Here is a 19032-nt window from a genome sequence, read left to right on the forward strand (position 1 = left end):
GAGCACATGGCTGTCTTAGCAGAAGGCAATTTCATTACCTGAGACAGAAGCTACTTGCAATGTGAAACAGAAAGGTAGTGGCTTCATTATATTAAACTGGATGTTCTAATGCTGTTTGTAAAACAAGATTCATTTATAGGTGAGATTTTAAAATTGAGTAGCACACATATAAGCTTATATACTTAAAGCACTTCACTAGTTATTTCTAAGTAGTGAGATTTCTTTATACTTTTGTTTTCTTTCAATTTTCTACAAAGGCACATATCACTTATGGTCAGAAATAAAGTTATTTCGTTTTGGGGGGAAAAACATAATGACTAAAGGATAGTTATCACAGCTAGACAAATTTTAAATGATGGGTTAATTAAAAAGGTTTTATGACACCTTCTAAATTCCCTAAAAATAACAGCAGGAATAGTAATCAAGTATCTTCTGCCATGAATGATGCTGATCATTCACAACTGTCAAGGGCTTAAGATGCCTCAATCTGCACTGGTCTTCGGAGATACAAGGATGTATAAGATAGTTCCTTTTTTTTTAAATAGCCTTTTTAAAAAAATGTTTTTTATTGATTTCAGAGAGAAGGAGAGGGTAGGAGAGAGAGAGAAACATCAATGATGAGAGTCATTGATTGGCTGCCTCCTGCATGCCCCCTACTGGGGATCGAGCCCACAACCTGGGCATGTGTCCTGACCAGGAATCAAACCATGACCTCCTGGTTCATAGGTCAACCCTCAACCATTGAGCCACGCCAGCTAGGCAAGATAGTTCCTATCTTTAAAGGGCTTAAGAGTCTAAATGAGGCAAGGGATATGAAAGGAGACTTAACTACAAGGTGAAAAGTGCACTATTAGAGGTATGCACAGGTGCCTGAGGATTATGGAGGGTCAGGGAGTGTATCATGAAGGCGGTGACACATGAGCTGAGTCCTCAAGGATGTGTTGCAATCAAGGGAAGAATGGGGGTAAAGACATTCAGGGTTGAAGAGACAGCAAATATGAATCCCTGGGGTCCAGGAAAAAGAATGAAACAAAGCATGGTTTCAGCATAATACTAATAATAGCTAGTATTTACTGAGCACTTATTAAGTGTCAAGTACTGTGCCAAGTGCTTTATATGCATTTTAATTTAATCTTAACTATAACCCCATAGGTAAAAACTATTATTTCCCCCATGTTCCATACGAGGAAAGTGAGGCGCAGAAAGATTAAGTGGATGGACAGGTACTGACTCGATCATGTAGAACTGCAACACCATGCTAAGGAGTTTAAACTTCATTTGGTACAAAGTAGAAAGGTAATGAAGAATTTGAAACAAGAGAGGGCTTTGATTCAATTTGCAACTGAGAAAGATGAAGCTGATACTACTAGGAAGAGACTCAAGAGGGACAATACTAGAGATAAGATGGGTTAGGACCCTATTCCAGTACTCCAGATTAAAAAGGATGAGGGCTTTGAATATAGAAAGGGACAGGTTTGAGGGGTTTTAAGGAGAAAGGGACCACAGGATAAGACCAAAAATAAATGCCCACAAGGATCAAAAGTTTAATAAGCCAGTGTAAGTACAGAGTGTGGTTGACAATGTGGCAAACTGGATAGGCCTGTCTCAAGGAAGAAAACAGTGACGGCCATGGCATGCCAGGTTTTCAAATAATCGAATTTTTCAAAAGGAGTTAGACATTTTAACTTTTAATTTGAAATCTCCTATTTTTTAAATCCTCACAACCAATCCCAACATTTGAAAAACCATCTCAAGGTCAAACAAAAGATGTCTATAGAACCAAGTTCTTCTGATCCACCAATTTCTGACCTCTGCATAGAACAGGAAGAAAACTGATTAAAATTACATAAAAGAACTGCTGGGCAGCACCGAGGTCTTGGCTGAGATCACGGACCACAGATTTCTAGTGGCAACACCTAGCAGCCAGGATGCAGGAACAGAGAAAAGTATTAAGTGATTTAGGCTTAGGGTTCTGCAACTGAATGGTTCTGAAAGCTAAGGGGATTAAGGAGTTAAGCAATAAACTTTATATACATATTCTTCAGTCCTCACAACAACCCCATAAAGGCCAATCTTATTATCCCCATTTTATTAATGAGGAAACTTAGTAACTCGTTCATTATCAGAGTTAATAAATTGTGTATGTGCATCTAAAGCAGTCTAAAAGCCATTTTCTTTTCACATTCCATGTTACATCCCCACGAGAGTGTCTGAAAGAAGTAGTATGCACGGAGCCAAGAAAGACTAACAGATTCTGATGGATTCTTTGGGTTGGTACATGTCAGAGAACCTGAGAGTCCCCTCAAGTGGGACATAGCACTTTTCAGTCTGCATTCTCCTCCTCAGAGATTAGCAGGCAGCCACAAGGTAGAGTCCTTGATGTCAGCAATAACTAGCAGATAATCTGCAAGCGAATACATAGCCTTGAAGATTCCTAACAGCTTTTTGTTCATGTAATGCATTTTCTGAATCAGCAACTAAAAGAAAAATCCTAACAAAGGACTATCTTAGAAGCTTGGATACACATATTATAGGGCAAAAAGGTCTGGGAACAAGTAAGATCCCAGAGTGCTGTAGAGTCACCAGTGTGGTGCCCCTCTTCCTTTCTTCAGAATCTATTCACCCATCAGACACTCACACTTCCCCACTTTCCAGCCCCTAAAAGCACGACAATTCCTAAGAGCAAAGAGGAAGCTCAAAAAGACAGACTGCAGGTATAACAGATTTTCACATTCCAAGCTGATCTAAAAACTCTAATTGGGATTTGGCTTCTAGGAATAAAATAGCAGAAAATGTAGAACTTCTCCAAGGCACATCTGTATAAAAATATGCTTCCTGATTTGCTCAGTGTGCTAACTTAATTCTTAAGGAAAAAGGAAAGGAATACAGGTTGCTAGAAATGTTTAAATGTAAATGAAACCAGTAGAGGACAGCAGGAAATAAACATCAAGGGCATATAGAACTGAAGAGTCATCATGGATGTCATTATCTCCACAGTCAGGCAAGGAAAGAGGACAGGTCACTGGCCTAAAACAAACAAACCAACTTAGTCGGGCTTACAAGATTTGGCACACATTTGCCATCTTACGTCCTAGAATAGCTATGATCTTTTTGTATTCTTCTAAGATATTAAAAGGGCTCTTCAAAAAAAGTTATTAATTTAAGGAGATTCTCTAGATAATAAAGGAGCCTAGATGCAGGTCAGAAAACTCTTGTTACGGTATTGGCAAAAATCCTTTATCGAGTAATTTGCAAAATGAATTAAGAAGTCTGCCATGTTTTTCTGAAAGACTCTGGTACAGTCCGTACCTCCAACTGGTACTCAGAAAGGGTAAAAACTGTTCAAATTTTCCTCTTCTACACTGTACTGAGGAACTATAATCATGGCTGAACCTCGTTTTGTTGATTCTTTCTGTAGCATCTTTGCAAATTAAAAATTCATTTTAGGGCAAAAACTCAAATGCTTCAGAAGAGACTGAAAGCAAAGGGCCCATCACTAGCTGTACCTTTTATCTGCATGAAATTTACCTCCCAGAAATAATGTGTGATAATGATCACAATTCACTCGGGGCCTCCACATTTCTAATGGTCCTTATGATCTTGAGTTGATAGAACTATATGAGGGTATTTGTCTAGAAATTTGAAAACCCATGCAGGCAACTTGACAACTTAACCTTAATGTCAGGCTCCAACAGATCCTAGAATTTTTCTGAAAATCAGTAGATTTCCCATGCAGTTCATAACTTTGCAGCTATTTAGGAGCCAAGTCACTGATCTTAAGGGGGGGGATCGTCTGCCCTAACCCCAACATAACTACATAAATCAGCAGGTAGCTAAAATTAGGGAACAGAAACTGGGCCAAGCTAAGTAGCCAGAACCGGCAAAGTCTAATAGGCCGAAATGATGGTTTTAAATTTCCTTTAATTAAAATGTTCTAATTATAGATCACCTTTAAAAGATCACTTGGTTTCTCAAGAATTGAGACTTTTTTCTTCTTAAGTTCTACTAGAGAACCACCTAGGTAATGATAGGTAATGATAAATAACTGCCACTTTCACCTACTATAACAGTAAGCCCTTAAAGAATTCATTTCTTCCCTTTTAACAATAAAAAAACACATATATTGTAAAGTTCTCAATTAAACAAGGGTAATATCAAGCCATAAAATGTGCCCATATAACATCAAGGGATAGGAAGTAATAAAAATGTGTTTCTAGATAACACCTTCTGAAGAAAAGCAATCCAAAGGTCACAACTTAAAAAGTACTGGAGCCCTGCTGGCGTGGCTCAGTGGTTGAGCATCAACCTATGATCCAGGAGATTGAAGTTCAATTCCCAGTCAAGGCACATGCCCAGGTTGTAGGCTCAGTCCCGTGGGGGGGGGGGGTGCAGGGGGCAGCTGATCAATCATTCTCTGTCACCATTGATGTTTCTATCTCTCTCTCTCCCTCTCCCTTCCTCTCTCTGAACTCAATAAAGATATTTAAAAAAAAAGAAAAAAAAGAACCTGAATTGAGCAAATGATATCTGTACAATAAATTTGGCTCTAAGTTTTCTAGAAGCCAAGATTAAAAAACTAAGGGAGAAACAAGTTGGGTTATACATCATTTGTTTTCTGATACAATCTCACCAATTTATCTTCAGAGATAATTTTCCTGGAACTAAATATCAGGAACAACTTATCAGGAAGGTCCTTATCCTTATAAAAGGACTGTGACCAACAGACTCTCCATTTTCAACCATGGCCTTGCTACTGTTCAAATGGGTGCTTTTAGTGACACTCCATGATCTGCCTGACCTAACGTAAAAGTGGGACCTGGAGGAACTAGATGAATGCTCCTGTGCTCTGGTTCTCTGCCCTTTACACTACCACTTCTCTCCCCATTCTAGCTCCTTTTGCAGCTCACAGAATTCCCAGCCTTATTCTAAAGTTGCAAGAAGGCTAAGACTACTTTTGGCCACTTGCTGCTACCACAGTCTGTTTAAAAAAATAAAAGTGCCAGGAAAAGACATCTTAAAAGTAATACTATCCATCCAGATCTCGGGTCCTAATGCCATTCTTCAATAAGAGGAACTAGGTCTCCTTGGAGAGAGAAATGGCTGATCCCAGGACTGAGGCAGGAAATATACAAGATGAACCTGGAGCATCTTGTAGTGCCAAAAAGTAAAGAAGTGCTCAAAAACAAAACAAAACAAAAAAACAAGAATGGGGATATGTCAAAGGGATACAGCAGCCACATGAAAGTGCTCCCAATAGTCAAAGATCAAATAATTAGAGTAACAAAAAAAGTAGCATTTGGATTACAATCCAAAGTATAAAATAAATATCCATGGATACATACTATTATAAATTAAACAAACAAACAAATAAGGGAGAAGAGACAAATCTCCTGTGCAGAAGATTCTCAAGCTATGTAGAAACAATACCCTCAAGGAAGTCAAGAATAACTTCCCACTCCTGAAGTGTGGACTTCCCATAGTGACTTCCCTGCAAAGGGCACAGTATGGAAAGGGGAAAAAAGTGAATTGACAGTGGAGAACCTCAGCAAGGTGATCAGTGATAAATCATGTTGATCGCAAGCTCCCTAGATGTGATGTGATGAAAAAATAACTTTTTACCTCTATAATCTTCCTCCCCAAAATTCATTTCAGTTTTCTCATGAGAAAGACATCAGACAAATCCCAACAGAGGGGCACCCTATAAAATACTTGACCAATACACCTCAAAACTCACAAGGTGGTCAAAAACAAGAAAATTGTGAGAAATCGCCATAATCTAGGGGAGCCCAATGGGACCTTGGAACAGGAAAAAGGACATTAGGCACAAACTAAGGAAATCTGAATAAAGTACTGACTTTAGATAATAATGATGTGTCAATACTGGTTCACTCAGTGCGACAAATGTACCATACTAATAATGTAAGATGTTAACAATAGGGGAAACTGAATGTGGGGTTTATGGGAACTGTACTATCTGCACTGTTTTTCTGCAAATCTAAAACTGTCCAAAAATAAAAAGTTTATTTAAAAAAATACAGTGTACTATCCAAAAAAGTAAAGTCAAGTGCACACATATATATACACATACCTCTAGATTCTCAAGAAATTTTTCATCTACTCAAGAGCCAAGCAAGCAAACAAGCATTTTCACATACCTATTAAGAGGTATATTACAAACAGTTAAATATTCAGAAACCTAAGCATATACGTTCTTTTTTACAGGCAAAAGGAAAGAAACCATTATTTGTACAGTTGATCCTGGAAAATATATGGAGTTTGTATGATGCTGTCTTTTAAATGCCGTCTTTTAAAGGTTAATTTGAAAAAGTCTTTAGTCTACTCCTGGAAAATGACATACGATCCATGGGGGAGGTAGCAAGTTTGTGTCTTCCTTATGGTATAGGTCACACATTGCTTTCATTTGTTGAATCAGCTCCATATCCTACCAGTCCAGGAATATCATTTTTTTTAAAAACACTTCTTTCCCTGGAGTGCTACCAGAGCAGCAGAGGTCACTCAGCTTGTGGTTTTGCTATAGTTGGTGAAAATCTGAAGGTATAATCTCCTTTAAGTAGGCTCCTACCTGCACTCCATCTCAGGTATATATCAGTCTATAGCATAATACTGAATAAATAATGTGTACATATTATTTGAAGGATAACCATCAACTTTGCAGCTCCTTAATGAAAAACTTGGGAATTCAGAAACAGCAAATTCCTTGTGGAAGCTCTATACATTGAAAAAAAATGAACTGAAACAGAGATACTTACCCTTTTCTCCCTTTGAGACAGTAAAACATAGGAGTTAGACTGAGGGTTCTGGAGTCAGACCTCAGGTCTGTGTTCAAATAACAGTTGTGCCACTTACTCGCTGTAAGGCCTTGGGTATGTTCCTTAACCTCTCTGTGCCTCATATGTAAACTAAGAACAACAATATGAACTTCATGAGGCTATTGTGAAGATAAATTTAATACAGACAAAGGGCCTGGAACAGTGTTTGGGACATGACAAGTACTTAATAATATTATTGTCATCATTCACATTATTATTATAATTGTTTGTTAGAGATAGCCCAGGACTCCATAAACATTTAGATCACTAACCACAGTTCCAATCTAACAGTGCTAATTCATGGCAAACTAGATAAAGTTTTCAACCTTGACTAAATTCCGGGATGGTCAGGGCCCAAATGGTTATTCCATGAAAACAGAAAAAGACAGATAGGTAAACTCTTAAGGAAGCAGCAGCAAGATTTAGAAACTGAAAGGGTACCAAAATGCCTAACACAGCAGGTATTCAACAAAACCTTTAGCTAACAAGGGATAGCAAGAAATACAAGATGCCTCCAGCATTTCCTGCATGTATTCTTTAACCTACATGAGAGAAGGGAAGGGAGAATGGTGTGTGTATATATAATGATCAGAGGTTGTGGGTCTATACCCTTCATTTACTCTAAAATATAAAAAAGCAGAAAGAACACCCAATCATGGAAGATGTAGTTTTAGACTAGAAAAATAGTATTAGAAATACCTTCAAAAGGCTACCACAAGTCACCACTGTCCTCAAACAGGAGCAACATGGGCAACTCCAATAGCCTAGAAGCTGTATTTAACGGGCATAAAATGAATTTACCCTGACTTTTCAAACAAGAGCAAATACCAAGTCTAAGCGTGTCAACTAAATCCCTGAAATCAAAGGACCACATCTAGATCTAACCCAGAACAAAGTCAAAGTTAGGCCACAGACAGCATTTAGCAATACTAAATTCTTTAAAATTTCCAACACAAGTAAGCAACAGCCCAGCACAGCAAAGAGGTACTGCTTAAGGAGGCTTGTTGAAGCGTTGAAAACTAGAAATGAAAAATTTCCAGGCACTGTATAATTATGGGTAGATGGTTTCTTCCTGCTTCTATCAGCATTTGCCTACTAACTCAACATAGGCAATACGTCATGCATGACTGGGTTGGGGGAGAAGTTGGGGGAAAGAGAGCGGGAAGAGAGAGGGAGGAAGGGAGAAGGAAAGACTAGTTACTGCCCTAACAATACTACTGCGGGGGTGAAGCCAGATCAAATGTTTTTTTTCATACTGTTCCAAAGTTATTTACGGTAAAAACCTCCAGTGTGTCCCTTTTAGGCACAAACAAAGCCTTGTTCTTTCTTAACAACTAGTCCCTTGATTTCCCACAAGTTATGTAGAACAATGAGGTTGGGCACAGGATAAAGCAGATGACATCAACCTCCCTCAAGTCAGAGGCTTGTTTGGGAGCCCAAATTCTGGTTTGTGGCCAGCTGGCTGATTTCACAGAGGGCTCTACTGTCCAAGCAGCTAGGCTGCGTAAGCGTATGGGGGCAATGGCTCAGGATCAACCACCAGTCAGCAATTCACACAAGAAACAGCATAGAAGGCACTGCACCCCACTAGATTACCTCTATAAATCTGTTCCATTTTCCTAGAAACTGGACTAGTTTTCAGAAGTCATCATAGAGATATGGTGTACAATTTAAATTCTAAGCAGCTCCCTTTCTCTAGATCAGTTCAAAACAGATAACTGTGGACAACTGTTCAATGAATAGGAGATTTAAATGATATATCATATTGTTTAGTTTTTACGGAGAAGAAAACACAAAGTCAGGTTTTAATTTAAAGCTAAAAATTGTAGATAGAATACAGAAAGAAATAGATTTTAATACTATTGAATGGTACCCTCTGTACTAAGCCACCTATTTATTGACCTGTTTCTAACCCACTGGACAACAGTCACATCAATATAAATTTGAAAGACATAGTTTTCCCAACAGAAAAAGATCAGCCCTGAGTACAGATACCAATAGTAAGTAATAAACTGAAAAAATTGCTCCAAATAAAATCATCTCAAAATTATAGCGCACACAAACACACCTTTTACCTTTTCATACAGGTTTTAGCAGGGGGATGGGGGCTTATAAGCCAACGGTTTCCCAACTGCCAAGAAGCTTCTTGGTAATTGTGATAGGCCTATGACTGAAGGCTGAACTCTTCAAATGATCTATTTGGCTTTCTCATCTATAAGCTAGTTGGGAAAGATTGGGACCATAACCGAGTATATATTTAAATAAAAAATCTCATTTAGCAAAATGAAATGTTAATTTTCATTTGCACTCTTGAAAAATGACAATGAAATTAATAAACTGACGAGCAGAATAGATTCAATGACATGGAAGCATAGTTGAGACTGACGAAATGTCAGAGGGAGGGGGGGGAGGAGGAGAGAGTAATCAAAGAATTTATATGCATATATGCACAACCCAAGGACACGGACAATGGTGGGGAGAGTGATTGGGGAGGGGGAAGGAAGGGGGGGGGGAGAAGGGTCATTGGGGAGAAAAAGGGACATCTGTAACACTTTAAACAAAAATAAAAATTATAAAAGAAAAGAAAAATGACAATGAAAAAAATGTAGACCAATGAGATTATTTAGAAGAGGCTGAAAAAGTACAAATGACTAAAATTATTACCACTGGGCTTTTTTTTCCTTTCTAGTGAGGATTATGACAGCTCCTCACAGTTGTTTTTTCTCTCTCTGTAATCTATTTCTAAAATATAAATCATCCTTAGACAATAACTCATCTCATCCCCTAAAATTAATTCATCCTCCAATTTTCACTATTAACAAGCATTCTAAATAATAAATGGTAATGGGGCCTGTTAAACTATTATGGTATCATCTAGTCTTAATGAAAATGTGGCTTTCAGTTCAAAAGCAATAGAGCTGAGAGGCTTTTATTATGGGCCTGGAGTAATGAGGAAATGTCTATATTCACTGAGTTGACGCTTCCTGCTTCAATTCTGTGCAGCAAATTCTTTAAATACGATACTATTTAGCCCGGTTTAGCCTCATTTTGTGAAGGGTGAACAGGATAAACTCAATTGGAACTCTCAACACAAAATACATCTCAATATCAGTCTAAAGAAGAAATTTCTGCAGCAGAGTCCCTCCCACCCATCATTTCAATCCATTTCTCTCTCTGTTCATAGAGGCCTTCTCTGACCACACAAATACTCTTTACGTAATCAATCATTCCCTACCCCTACTGCTTCATTTTTCATTATAGTACTTAATCACTACCTGAAATTATGTATATTTTTTAACTTTTTTGTCTGTTCTCCACCAGAGTTTAAGGACCTTGTCTGCTGTTCATTTCCATATCCTCAGCTATGTCTGGCATATACTAAATATTAAATAAATATTTATTGAATGATTGGAAGAATATATTCTTTATCTGGTAACTGCAATGATATAGGAGAGGGAAGTCAGATTAGCAATTCAATTTTCATTCAATAGAGAAAAAAGAGTACTAATATTTATGGCCCACCATAATGAGCCCTGTACAATAAAGAACACATATCAATTAGTCCTTCTAACAATTCTGAGATCTATCATCCTCATCTTACAAATAAGGGACCCAAGGAAAAGGGTTAAGTAATTCCCCCCAAACCATGCACCCTATTAAGTGGTGGAGCTGCTGGAATTTGAACCCAAAACTACCTGACTCCAGGTCCAGGCTTTTCCCACTATACCAAAGGGGTCCTCAATAACACTAAAGTACTTAACTTAGTTATACAACATGTACAGAATACATTGAACTGAGGACACAAAGATGAATAAAACATTAAGAAGTTCAAAAAGTAAGCACCATACCGTACTACATGAAAAGTGCCATGCCAAGCAGGATGTAACGGGAGCAGACAGGAGGGAAGTACAAAGACTGGTCCAAGTTAAGAGAACATTGTATTCAAAGAACTGCAAGGTGTTCAGTATGGCTAGAGTCAGGAGTGGGAGGACAGAAGTGAAGAGGAAGGGTGAGGGAAAGATCAGAGATGAGGCCAGGACAGTGGCAATTCATTTGTTCACTTATTCCTTATGTTGAAGTCCTACTATGGGCCAGGCACTGTATTAGACACAGGTATTTCCATGATAAATCAAAATCAGACAGTCTCTGCTCAAGGAGCTTTTAGTCTATCTGAGGAGATGGGTAAACACACACTACAACATAGAGTGATATATGATACCACTGATGTATTTAGTGGACATTAAAGGACTCTTTGACAGGAAGAAGGTGAATTAGACAGGTCAATCAAGGCATTACATTCACAAAGATCCTTCTAAGACAGACTGCCTCATTCAGAGCAATAACTAAATGCCAAGCCCAGTTGGCCAGGTTTTGCACTATACAAAGACTCCAGTTCTCCTAACCTCAACCCAAACTATGGCTGCTTGAACCAGAGGTGGACATACGACCAAAGAGAAGACCCAGAATGTGGCCTGGCATAAAAGGAGCTGAACCAATCAGATTCTTGCATTCAGGAGTTGCACTTTAGAAGCTGAAATGATGCACAGAGAGAATCCTTGAGGCAGAGTCTGGGCCACAAGTAGTCAAAGTTTAACAGAAAGCACAATTGAGTGGACAGATACTATGAAAAAGGTTGCAAACTGTGATAAGGAGCTGGATCAAACCCACAAATGTATTCTGTGGCCTGCACAGTATATTAAAAATTTTAAAATGACGCCCAGCCAGCATGGCTCAGCAGTTCAGCATCAACCTATGATCCAGGAGATCGCGGGTTCCACTCCTGGTCAGGGCACATGCCCAGGTTGTGGGCTCGATCTCCAGCAGGGGGAGTGCAGGAGGCAGCCGATCAATGACTCTCATCATTGATGTTTCTCTCCCTCTCTCTCTCTCTCTCTCCCCCCTTCCTCTCTGAAATCAATAAAGATATATTTAAAAAAAAGAATTAAAGAATGACACCCAGCTTGTGGTATCTAAAATACCACTCCTCACAAAAAGGAACCAGAGCCCTAGCTGGTTTTGCTCAGTGGTTAGAGCATCAACTCACAGACTGAAGGGTCCCAGGTTCAATTCTGGCCAAGGGCATGTACCTCAGTTGTAGACTCAATCCCCGGCCCCAGTGGTCAGGGCCTGTGTGGGAGGCAACCAATCAATGTGTCTCTCTCACACTGATGTTGCTCCTCCCTCCCCCCAGTCCACTCTCTCTGAAAAGCAATGGAAAAAATATCCTCGGGTCAGGATTGAAGAAAAAAAAAAAGGAACCAGAACTCCTTGGAGGAATAGCTGTGTCCAGATCAGGGGTTGGACATACAAAAGATGAGCCTAGGACACCTTATTGTTCCACAAATCAGGTAAGCTATCAAAGCCAAATGGGATTGTGTCAAAAGGATATGGGAGCAAGAGCAGAGACATGTTAGCATAAGGAATAAATGCAACTGACTAAAACAATGACTCCAAAAACTGAAACAAACAACAACAAAAAGTTATTTCAGAATAGTAAACCCTCTGAACTACACTGGAAATGACAAAGGCAACAATTTCTTACTCTGAAAACTGTCAATTAAAAGAAATGAATTCTGCGTTTTTCCTGCCTTTCCTATATGAAGTATAAATTTTAGGTAACCAAATGGTCTTAATTGATGAATTCTTTAAGAACAATTCCAGCTAATAAATATGGAAGGAATAAATAAATTAGAAAATCATTTCATAACCTTAACGAACAATAAATTCACAATACACACAATAATGACAGTTATCAAAGGATAAGAGAAAAAAATAATGGGAAGCTTTATAATGGAGTCTTCAGGATGCTACCATCTCATTAGACAGAATGGCATTCCCCTCCCCCCAAAAAAAGTCCACATATAAAAAGTTTCAAAGATGTAAATAAATTAAGGGTCTTTTTCCCCCCCCTTTTAAAAGTTAATCCTCACCAGAGGATATTTTTTCCATTGGTTTTTTAGAGAATGGAAGGGAGGGTATGGCGGGGGGAGAAACATCGATTGGTTGCCTTCCTGCAATCCAGGTATGTGCCCTTGACACTTGGGTGCACAGGCCAATACTCTAACCACTGAGCAACACCAGCTATGGCTAAATTAAGGGTTTTGAAATAAGGAGATTATCACAAGGGAAAGAGGAGAGACTGAGGAGATGAGAGGATGGAAGCAAAGGAAGAAAAGTTCTGGAGATACTGGCTTTGAATATGGAAGAAGGGGTTGCCAGCCAACGAATGCAGGTGGTCTCTAGAAGCTGAAAAAGGCAAGGAAATGGATTCTTCCCCTACAGCCTCCTCATAAAATGAGAAGGAACACAGCCCTGATGACACCTTGATTTTAGGACTTCTAACCTCTACAACTGTAAGATAAATGTGTGTTGTTTAAGCCACAAAGTTCATGGAATTTGTTACAGCAGCAGTAAGACACTAATGCACACCTGAAGCCACTGATCAATCTTAGCAGCACTACAGGACACAAAAGTACAATGTGCTCTGCCATGATGCCAAATCAGGTACACAATAGCACTCATGAAGTACCCTCACCAAAAAGATAAACCTGAATCTAATTAAATCTTTACATCTGATTCCTTTTACAAGAAATATGGGGGACAGGACTGGTTAAATAACACCTCAAGGAAGCAAAGAGACAAATGCAAAATGTAGGACATTCTTTAAAGACAACTGACTCCAACAATATAACTGCAAGCATAAAAAAAAGGGAGGAAGGGACAAGGATGGCTCTAGATTAAAGAGACTTGAGAGCTAATAAATTAATTTTAAATAGATATTGAGACAAGTGGAGAAACATGAATATGAACTGGGTATTATTGGCATTAAAAATTATTACTAATCTTGTGAGGTGTGATTATAACTGCATAACATTGTGATTGTGTTCATATTTTTAAAAGATTCATGCAGAAGTATGCAGGACTGAAGTACCATGATATCTGGGATTTATTTTAAAACAATTCAGCACAAAATGAGAAGGGGGAAGCAATTAAGGTGAAAAAAGTATGGCAAGACCCTAGTAATTGTTGAATCTGGTTATTGTGTATATGGTGAACTGACTGCCCTTTTCCATAAAACTGAAAACAAACTAATGCCAAAACCAATTTGAATTAGTTGGTGATAATTTAAAAATCGGGAGCTTTCACATCAAAATGTGGATTTCTGACTTCTTTGAAAAATCAGATGTGGCAACAAGGCCCATATCAAGAGATGAGTACTGACCGGGCGGGCATGGCTCAGCGGTTGAGCGTTGGCCTAGGATACAGGAGACTGAGGTTCGATTCTCAGCCAGGGCACATGCCTGGTTGCGGGCTCAATCCCCAGTCGAGGGCATGCAGGAGAAAGCTGATCAATGACTCTCTCATCATTGATGTTTCTATCTCTCTTTCCCTCTCCTTTCCTCTCTCTGAAATCAATAAAGATACATTTAAAAAAAAAAAAAAAAAGATGAGTATTGATCACTCCAAATTAAGTTTCCAATACTCCCAATTATCCCCCATTTATTATCACTGCTGTCATTTTTCTCATACCTAGCTCAGTTCATGCATCTATGTTGCCCACTTGACAACTGGGCTTAGGGCCCCAAGTGTAGTATGATTAAGCTGGTTAGTAGCATGAGAACAGAGCAGACATGGGGAGAACAACTGAGTAATGGCAAAATGCGAGTATGTAGATATAAAAACTCCTGCTGTTGAAGTTCCTTCAGCAGCTTTGGATACACATAAAATTCCCATAAGGGCATACTACGCTATGCTTCTTATATTTATTAACTGCTTACTAGAAGCAAGGCAGTACGCTTGACATTCTGGAAAATACAAACATGAAAATAATTCCTGCCCTCAGGATACTAACAGTCTAATAAGAAAGACAAGGTAAAAACATAAGTGGTGACATTATACAATGAAAATAAGTGAGTTGAGGGCACCGTTGAGGGTGGCTCATATGTAAAATGCAAAGTGGGGAGTGACAAAGTATATGAAACTTTAGGAACATATCACGAAGTGCATTACAGGGCATGTTGGGAAATTGAAACTTTATCAGATGAGCAACAGAAAGCTGCTGAAGGATTTAAAAAATAAGTACAAATCAGAGGGGGCAACACTGGAAAAGGAAGTCTCTCGTTAAAATTCTCTGATTCTATGCACTACATCCTTTGATGAGCTAGAATCATGACCCCAAAAATGCTGTATTTAAGCCTCTAATATTATGACATCATGGCTTTCTTGGCCAGATATTAGTTTGGTACCTGAAGAGACTAATAAAAGGATGGGTCACTGACCAATAGCCCTGAAAATAGTTTCTCTCTATTTCAACTATTGGGTTCCAATACCTTAAACAGAAACTATGGTCCTCTTATACCTAAGTGCTATTAAAAAATAAAAATGTTTCTTCCTATTTAGTCTAAGATACATTCTGTTAAAATAAATAAACAAATACAACCGTGTACTTATTGAGAATGAATTACCTAAAATGCAATCAATCTTGACTAACACCATATTATATTAACGTTTCAAAGATCAATCCGGTCATCCTAATGGCAAAATGGGACCAAACTGGCATATGGTAGTAGTCACCATGAGGATATCGTTGAAATTTACATAAAACTTGGCTAAGTCCAGATTCTGGGGTACCAGGAAGGAAAGCACTAGAACCTGAGACCATTTGTGACCAATAATCAAATTTCGTCAATCACAGTAATTACAAATAAAAAGCAAGGCGAGGATAAAATTCCAGCGCTTTTCTTTCACTTTACTTAACTCCCAAACTAAGAATCAATGCCAGCTCCGGCATCCATTTATTCTACCTCTCTGAGCCTCAGTTTCCTTATGTGTAAAAGGAAGCTAACACTACCTACTTCACAGAGTGTGCAAACTCAATGGCAATGCATGTAAAGTAGCACAAGCTCTGACACACAGCTAATGCCCAATAAATAACAAGTTTCATTATTCACTGTAGGCTTCAATGCCTCCATTATCTTCCTGCAGGTTTCGCAGGTTTCCAAGCCTTAGTGCCAATCCCCACAAGTATCCCACATCTAAAGACTTCTTTGGAGAGTAAGTTACAGTTCAAGGTATCCAAGACCAAAACAGATATAGGGTCCCGACAAGGACCAAAGTCGAGGTCGCCCCCGCTCAGCTGTCACCACATCCGCCAAGTCAACGCGGCTCTTCTCTGGGTTCCCCAGCATTGGCGCCCCGCCCCGCCCCGCGAACGCCAACCCCCAGGGCGAGGGGGCGGTCTCCACCGCAGGCCCTTAGCGCTCGGAGGAGGCCAGGCCGCCCTCCTGGCCGGACACCCCCGCAAGCCCCCAATCCTCGGCCTCTCCGCGCCTACGCCAGAGGTCTCACCGCCCGCCCCGCCCAGTGCCGCACCTTAAGGTGGGTGCGCACGCTCCCGGCGCCCGCAGACTGGTCGGAGACCTCGTATGCGCCGGTCACCAGCAGGTCCTTGTGGATCTCCTCGCGGAGGCACTTGCGGGAGTTAAGAGGAAGATGGAAGGAGATGGCGAGAACCGAACTGGGGCCAAGCAGGAGTAAAAGCAGCAACGCGAACTGGCAGGGGCCACGCTGGGCTTGTAGGCCAGACAAACCAGACATGGTGCCGGAGACTGTTCAACACCCGGGCCTCTCCCCCGCCGGAACCGGAGGGCCCACGTGACTCACCTTTGCCCCCCCCCCCAAGTGGCGCCGGCGCCATTTTGGAGACTGGCAGACAGACGAAAAGTATATAGTAAATCTTATGAAAAGGAAGAAAGGATCTGCTACTACGTCACACCCACAAGTTAGAGTGGTTAAATAAGATTTCCCTGGAAGTTTCCCGGAAGACTGTTGTTTTTGTTGAGTTCGGTGACTGCTCAGTCAGCCATAGCAAGTAAGGGCAGACCTGGAAGTAGTTCTCCTTTAACTTGCGGAAGCAGTGCCTGCGAGTTTCAAGGGTGGTGATACCGTAGCAACCAAGCCCCAATAGGAAACAGCCACAAGGCCCTTTGCTGGGTCCGTTGGGCAGCCAGCAAGGCAGGCGGGCGGGCGGGGCGGAGCGGAGCGGAGGGTGCGCAGTCCCCGTGCGAAGCCGCCTGAATGACACTGGGACGTCGACCACCTGAGAGGAAAGGTGCGGAGGCTGAGCGGAAAGATGCTACGGCTGTGAGGCGCGCGGGGCCAGTACCTCAGAGAAGGCGTAGCGGTCACCTGGTGAATGTGACCTGGCCAGGCGGCCGGTTCATGCTCCTGAGCGGGATGTTTGGGCTGGAGTAACTGCTTTCTCAGTGTGCATCGTATTTAGCAAACATTGAGCGCCTACTATGCTAGGTAATGTTCAAACTAACTTTGGGTTTTGTATTTCAATGGACTAAAACACCTTGTTTTAGTCCAGTCTCAGGGATGGACCCAATTCGGTTGACCAGATGAGCCTTGTCAAGGGAAGGCAAATATTTGTGTGTTTTACATGCACAAACATTTTAGGGATCAAATCGGCTAGTCTATAGTAAGCAAATTTACACCTTAATCATGCTTTTGTTTAACAAATATTTACTGAGTACCTGCTCTGTGCCAGACGCTATACCATGGGCGTATACCGATATGTTTATTGACTGAACAAACCACTGTGGGGATGCCATCATATTCAGGACTGAAGAAAATAAAAAGATGAAAAAGGGATACACAGCAGCCTGTGTTTGGAATCATCCGCTTTGGTTAATATTTATTGAGCATCTACAGAAATACCCAGAGGATGGACTACCAGCTCTTGGTAATTTTAGTGATTGTTCTATTTATATAACTGCTTGCAATTCATCTAGTTCTTTCCTGTAATTGAAGTCCCACAAACAAAACAAGAACAAACCTAAAGGAGCTGTAAAGCATTTTAAAATTTGACAAATAACATGCTACAACCAGTTTATGAGGTGGCCACTTAGGAACGTTTCATTTGATTATTTTATCCCTGATCTAAGATAAGATTGCTAGTCTGCTGGTACATCCTGATAATTTTCTCCGGCCTTTTCCCTGCAGTTAGGGAGTCAGTACTAAACAGTTATGTAATTTATTGTTTAGCCTCAGTCCTGAGGCTCTGCTGACCATCAGCAAGAGATTTGCAGTCCATAAACTAGCCATGTGGGTTTTTTTTTTTAAATTACTATCTTACATTTAGGTAATAGCGTCTTGAGTTTTCAACTGTTCACAGATCTCATTTGGCGTTTTCAGAAACCATGTAACATAGGCTGGACAAGTCTGTTCGTGTCACATAAGGAACAGGTTGAGAGAGGCCAAAGAAATTCTGTAGTTTAAAGGCAACAAAGTCAGTCTGAGGGCCTGAGCCTTCTTCAGGAAGGCACTATTATTTATTATTTTACAGTTGAAGAAATTGAGACTTAGAGAAATTGTTACTTTCCTCAACACAGCTCTCAAATCCTTTCTTGTCCTGTCTTCTTGCTTATCCCAGCCCCTAATTCTTTCCTGTCCCCCTTCCCTCATTTATATTTTTTTCCTAGCACTCACCACTATCTAATACAATATACATTTTATAAATCCATTTCCCTAACTAGGTTATCTGCTTTGTGAGGGGCAGGGGTTTTTGTCTATTTTGTTCACTGCTTTATCTTCTGAATCTAAAATAGTGCCTGGTACTTGGAAGGCAAAATAAATAATTGTTCAATGAATGCAAGATTGATTCCTTTGCTCCTAGCAGAAGGCCTAACGGCAAATTCCTTACATTATTCCTTAGCTGTTTTCACACAGATCCATAATGTATCTAAAGTATAGGTATGATTTCAGTTTCATCAACAACATGCATATCTTATATTTGAATTGAAAAATGTGTTCTTGTTGCCATATAGAGACAGAAGAAAAAACTTCTCCCCTCTATGCTGTGGAACTAGAAGGCAAAGTAGATACTCCTAGGGAACCGAAAGTTTTGAATTTCATCTGCATGAAGAAAGGTACCATTTTACATTAGTGTGGGGAAAAGGCCTCATTCTGAATTGGAGAGCAAATGGAAAGTGTCCCAAAACTAGAAAAACTTTTTTTTCCTAGCCTAACAGTCCTCTACCATCCCCTCATCCTGAAACTTCTCCAGCCAGACCCACCTAAGATTCCTGAAGCTCCATGAGCCTCTGGAGGTGAAGAAATGTCATGAGGACACACCCTCTATTCAATCTATCCCTAAACCACAGATTTCTCAACCTTCTGTTTGTATGAGAGGGAGCAT

General features: G+C 40.1%; 1 protein-coding gene across 1 annotated transcript in view; it reads right to left on the minus strand.

Moving 5' to 3' along the window:
• The window catches only part of TMED10 (transmembrane p24 trafficking protein 10), a 37209-nt gene extending 18733 nt beyond the window's left edge, over nt 1–18476 (minus strand). The window contains exon 1 of the mRNA XM_081151543.1: nt 16203–18476. Coding sequence (XP_081007669.1) covers nt 16203–16427 — 225 coding nt within the window. The 5' untranslated portion in view covers nt 16428–18476. The remainder of the gene's footprint in view (nt 1–16202) is intronic.
• Nucleotides 18477–19032: the final 556 nt, after the last annotated feature.

This window comes from Miniopterus schreibersii (assembly GCF_964146895.1).
Source record: "Miniopterus schreibersii genome assembly, chromosome: 1".
Taxonomy (NCBI): Eukaryota; Metazoa; Chordata; class Mammalia; order Chiroptera; family Miniopteridae; genus Miniopterus; species Miniopterus schreibersii.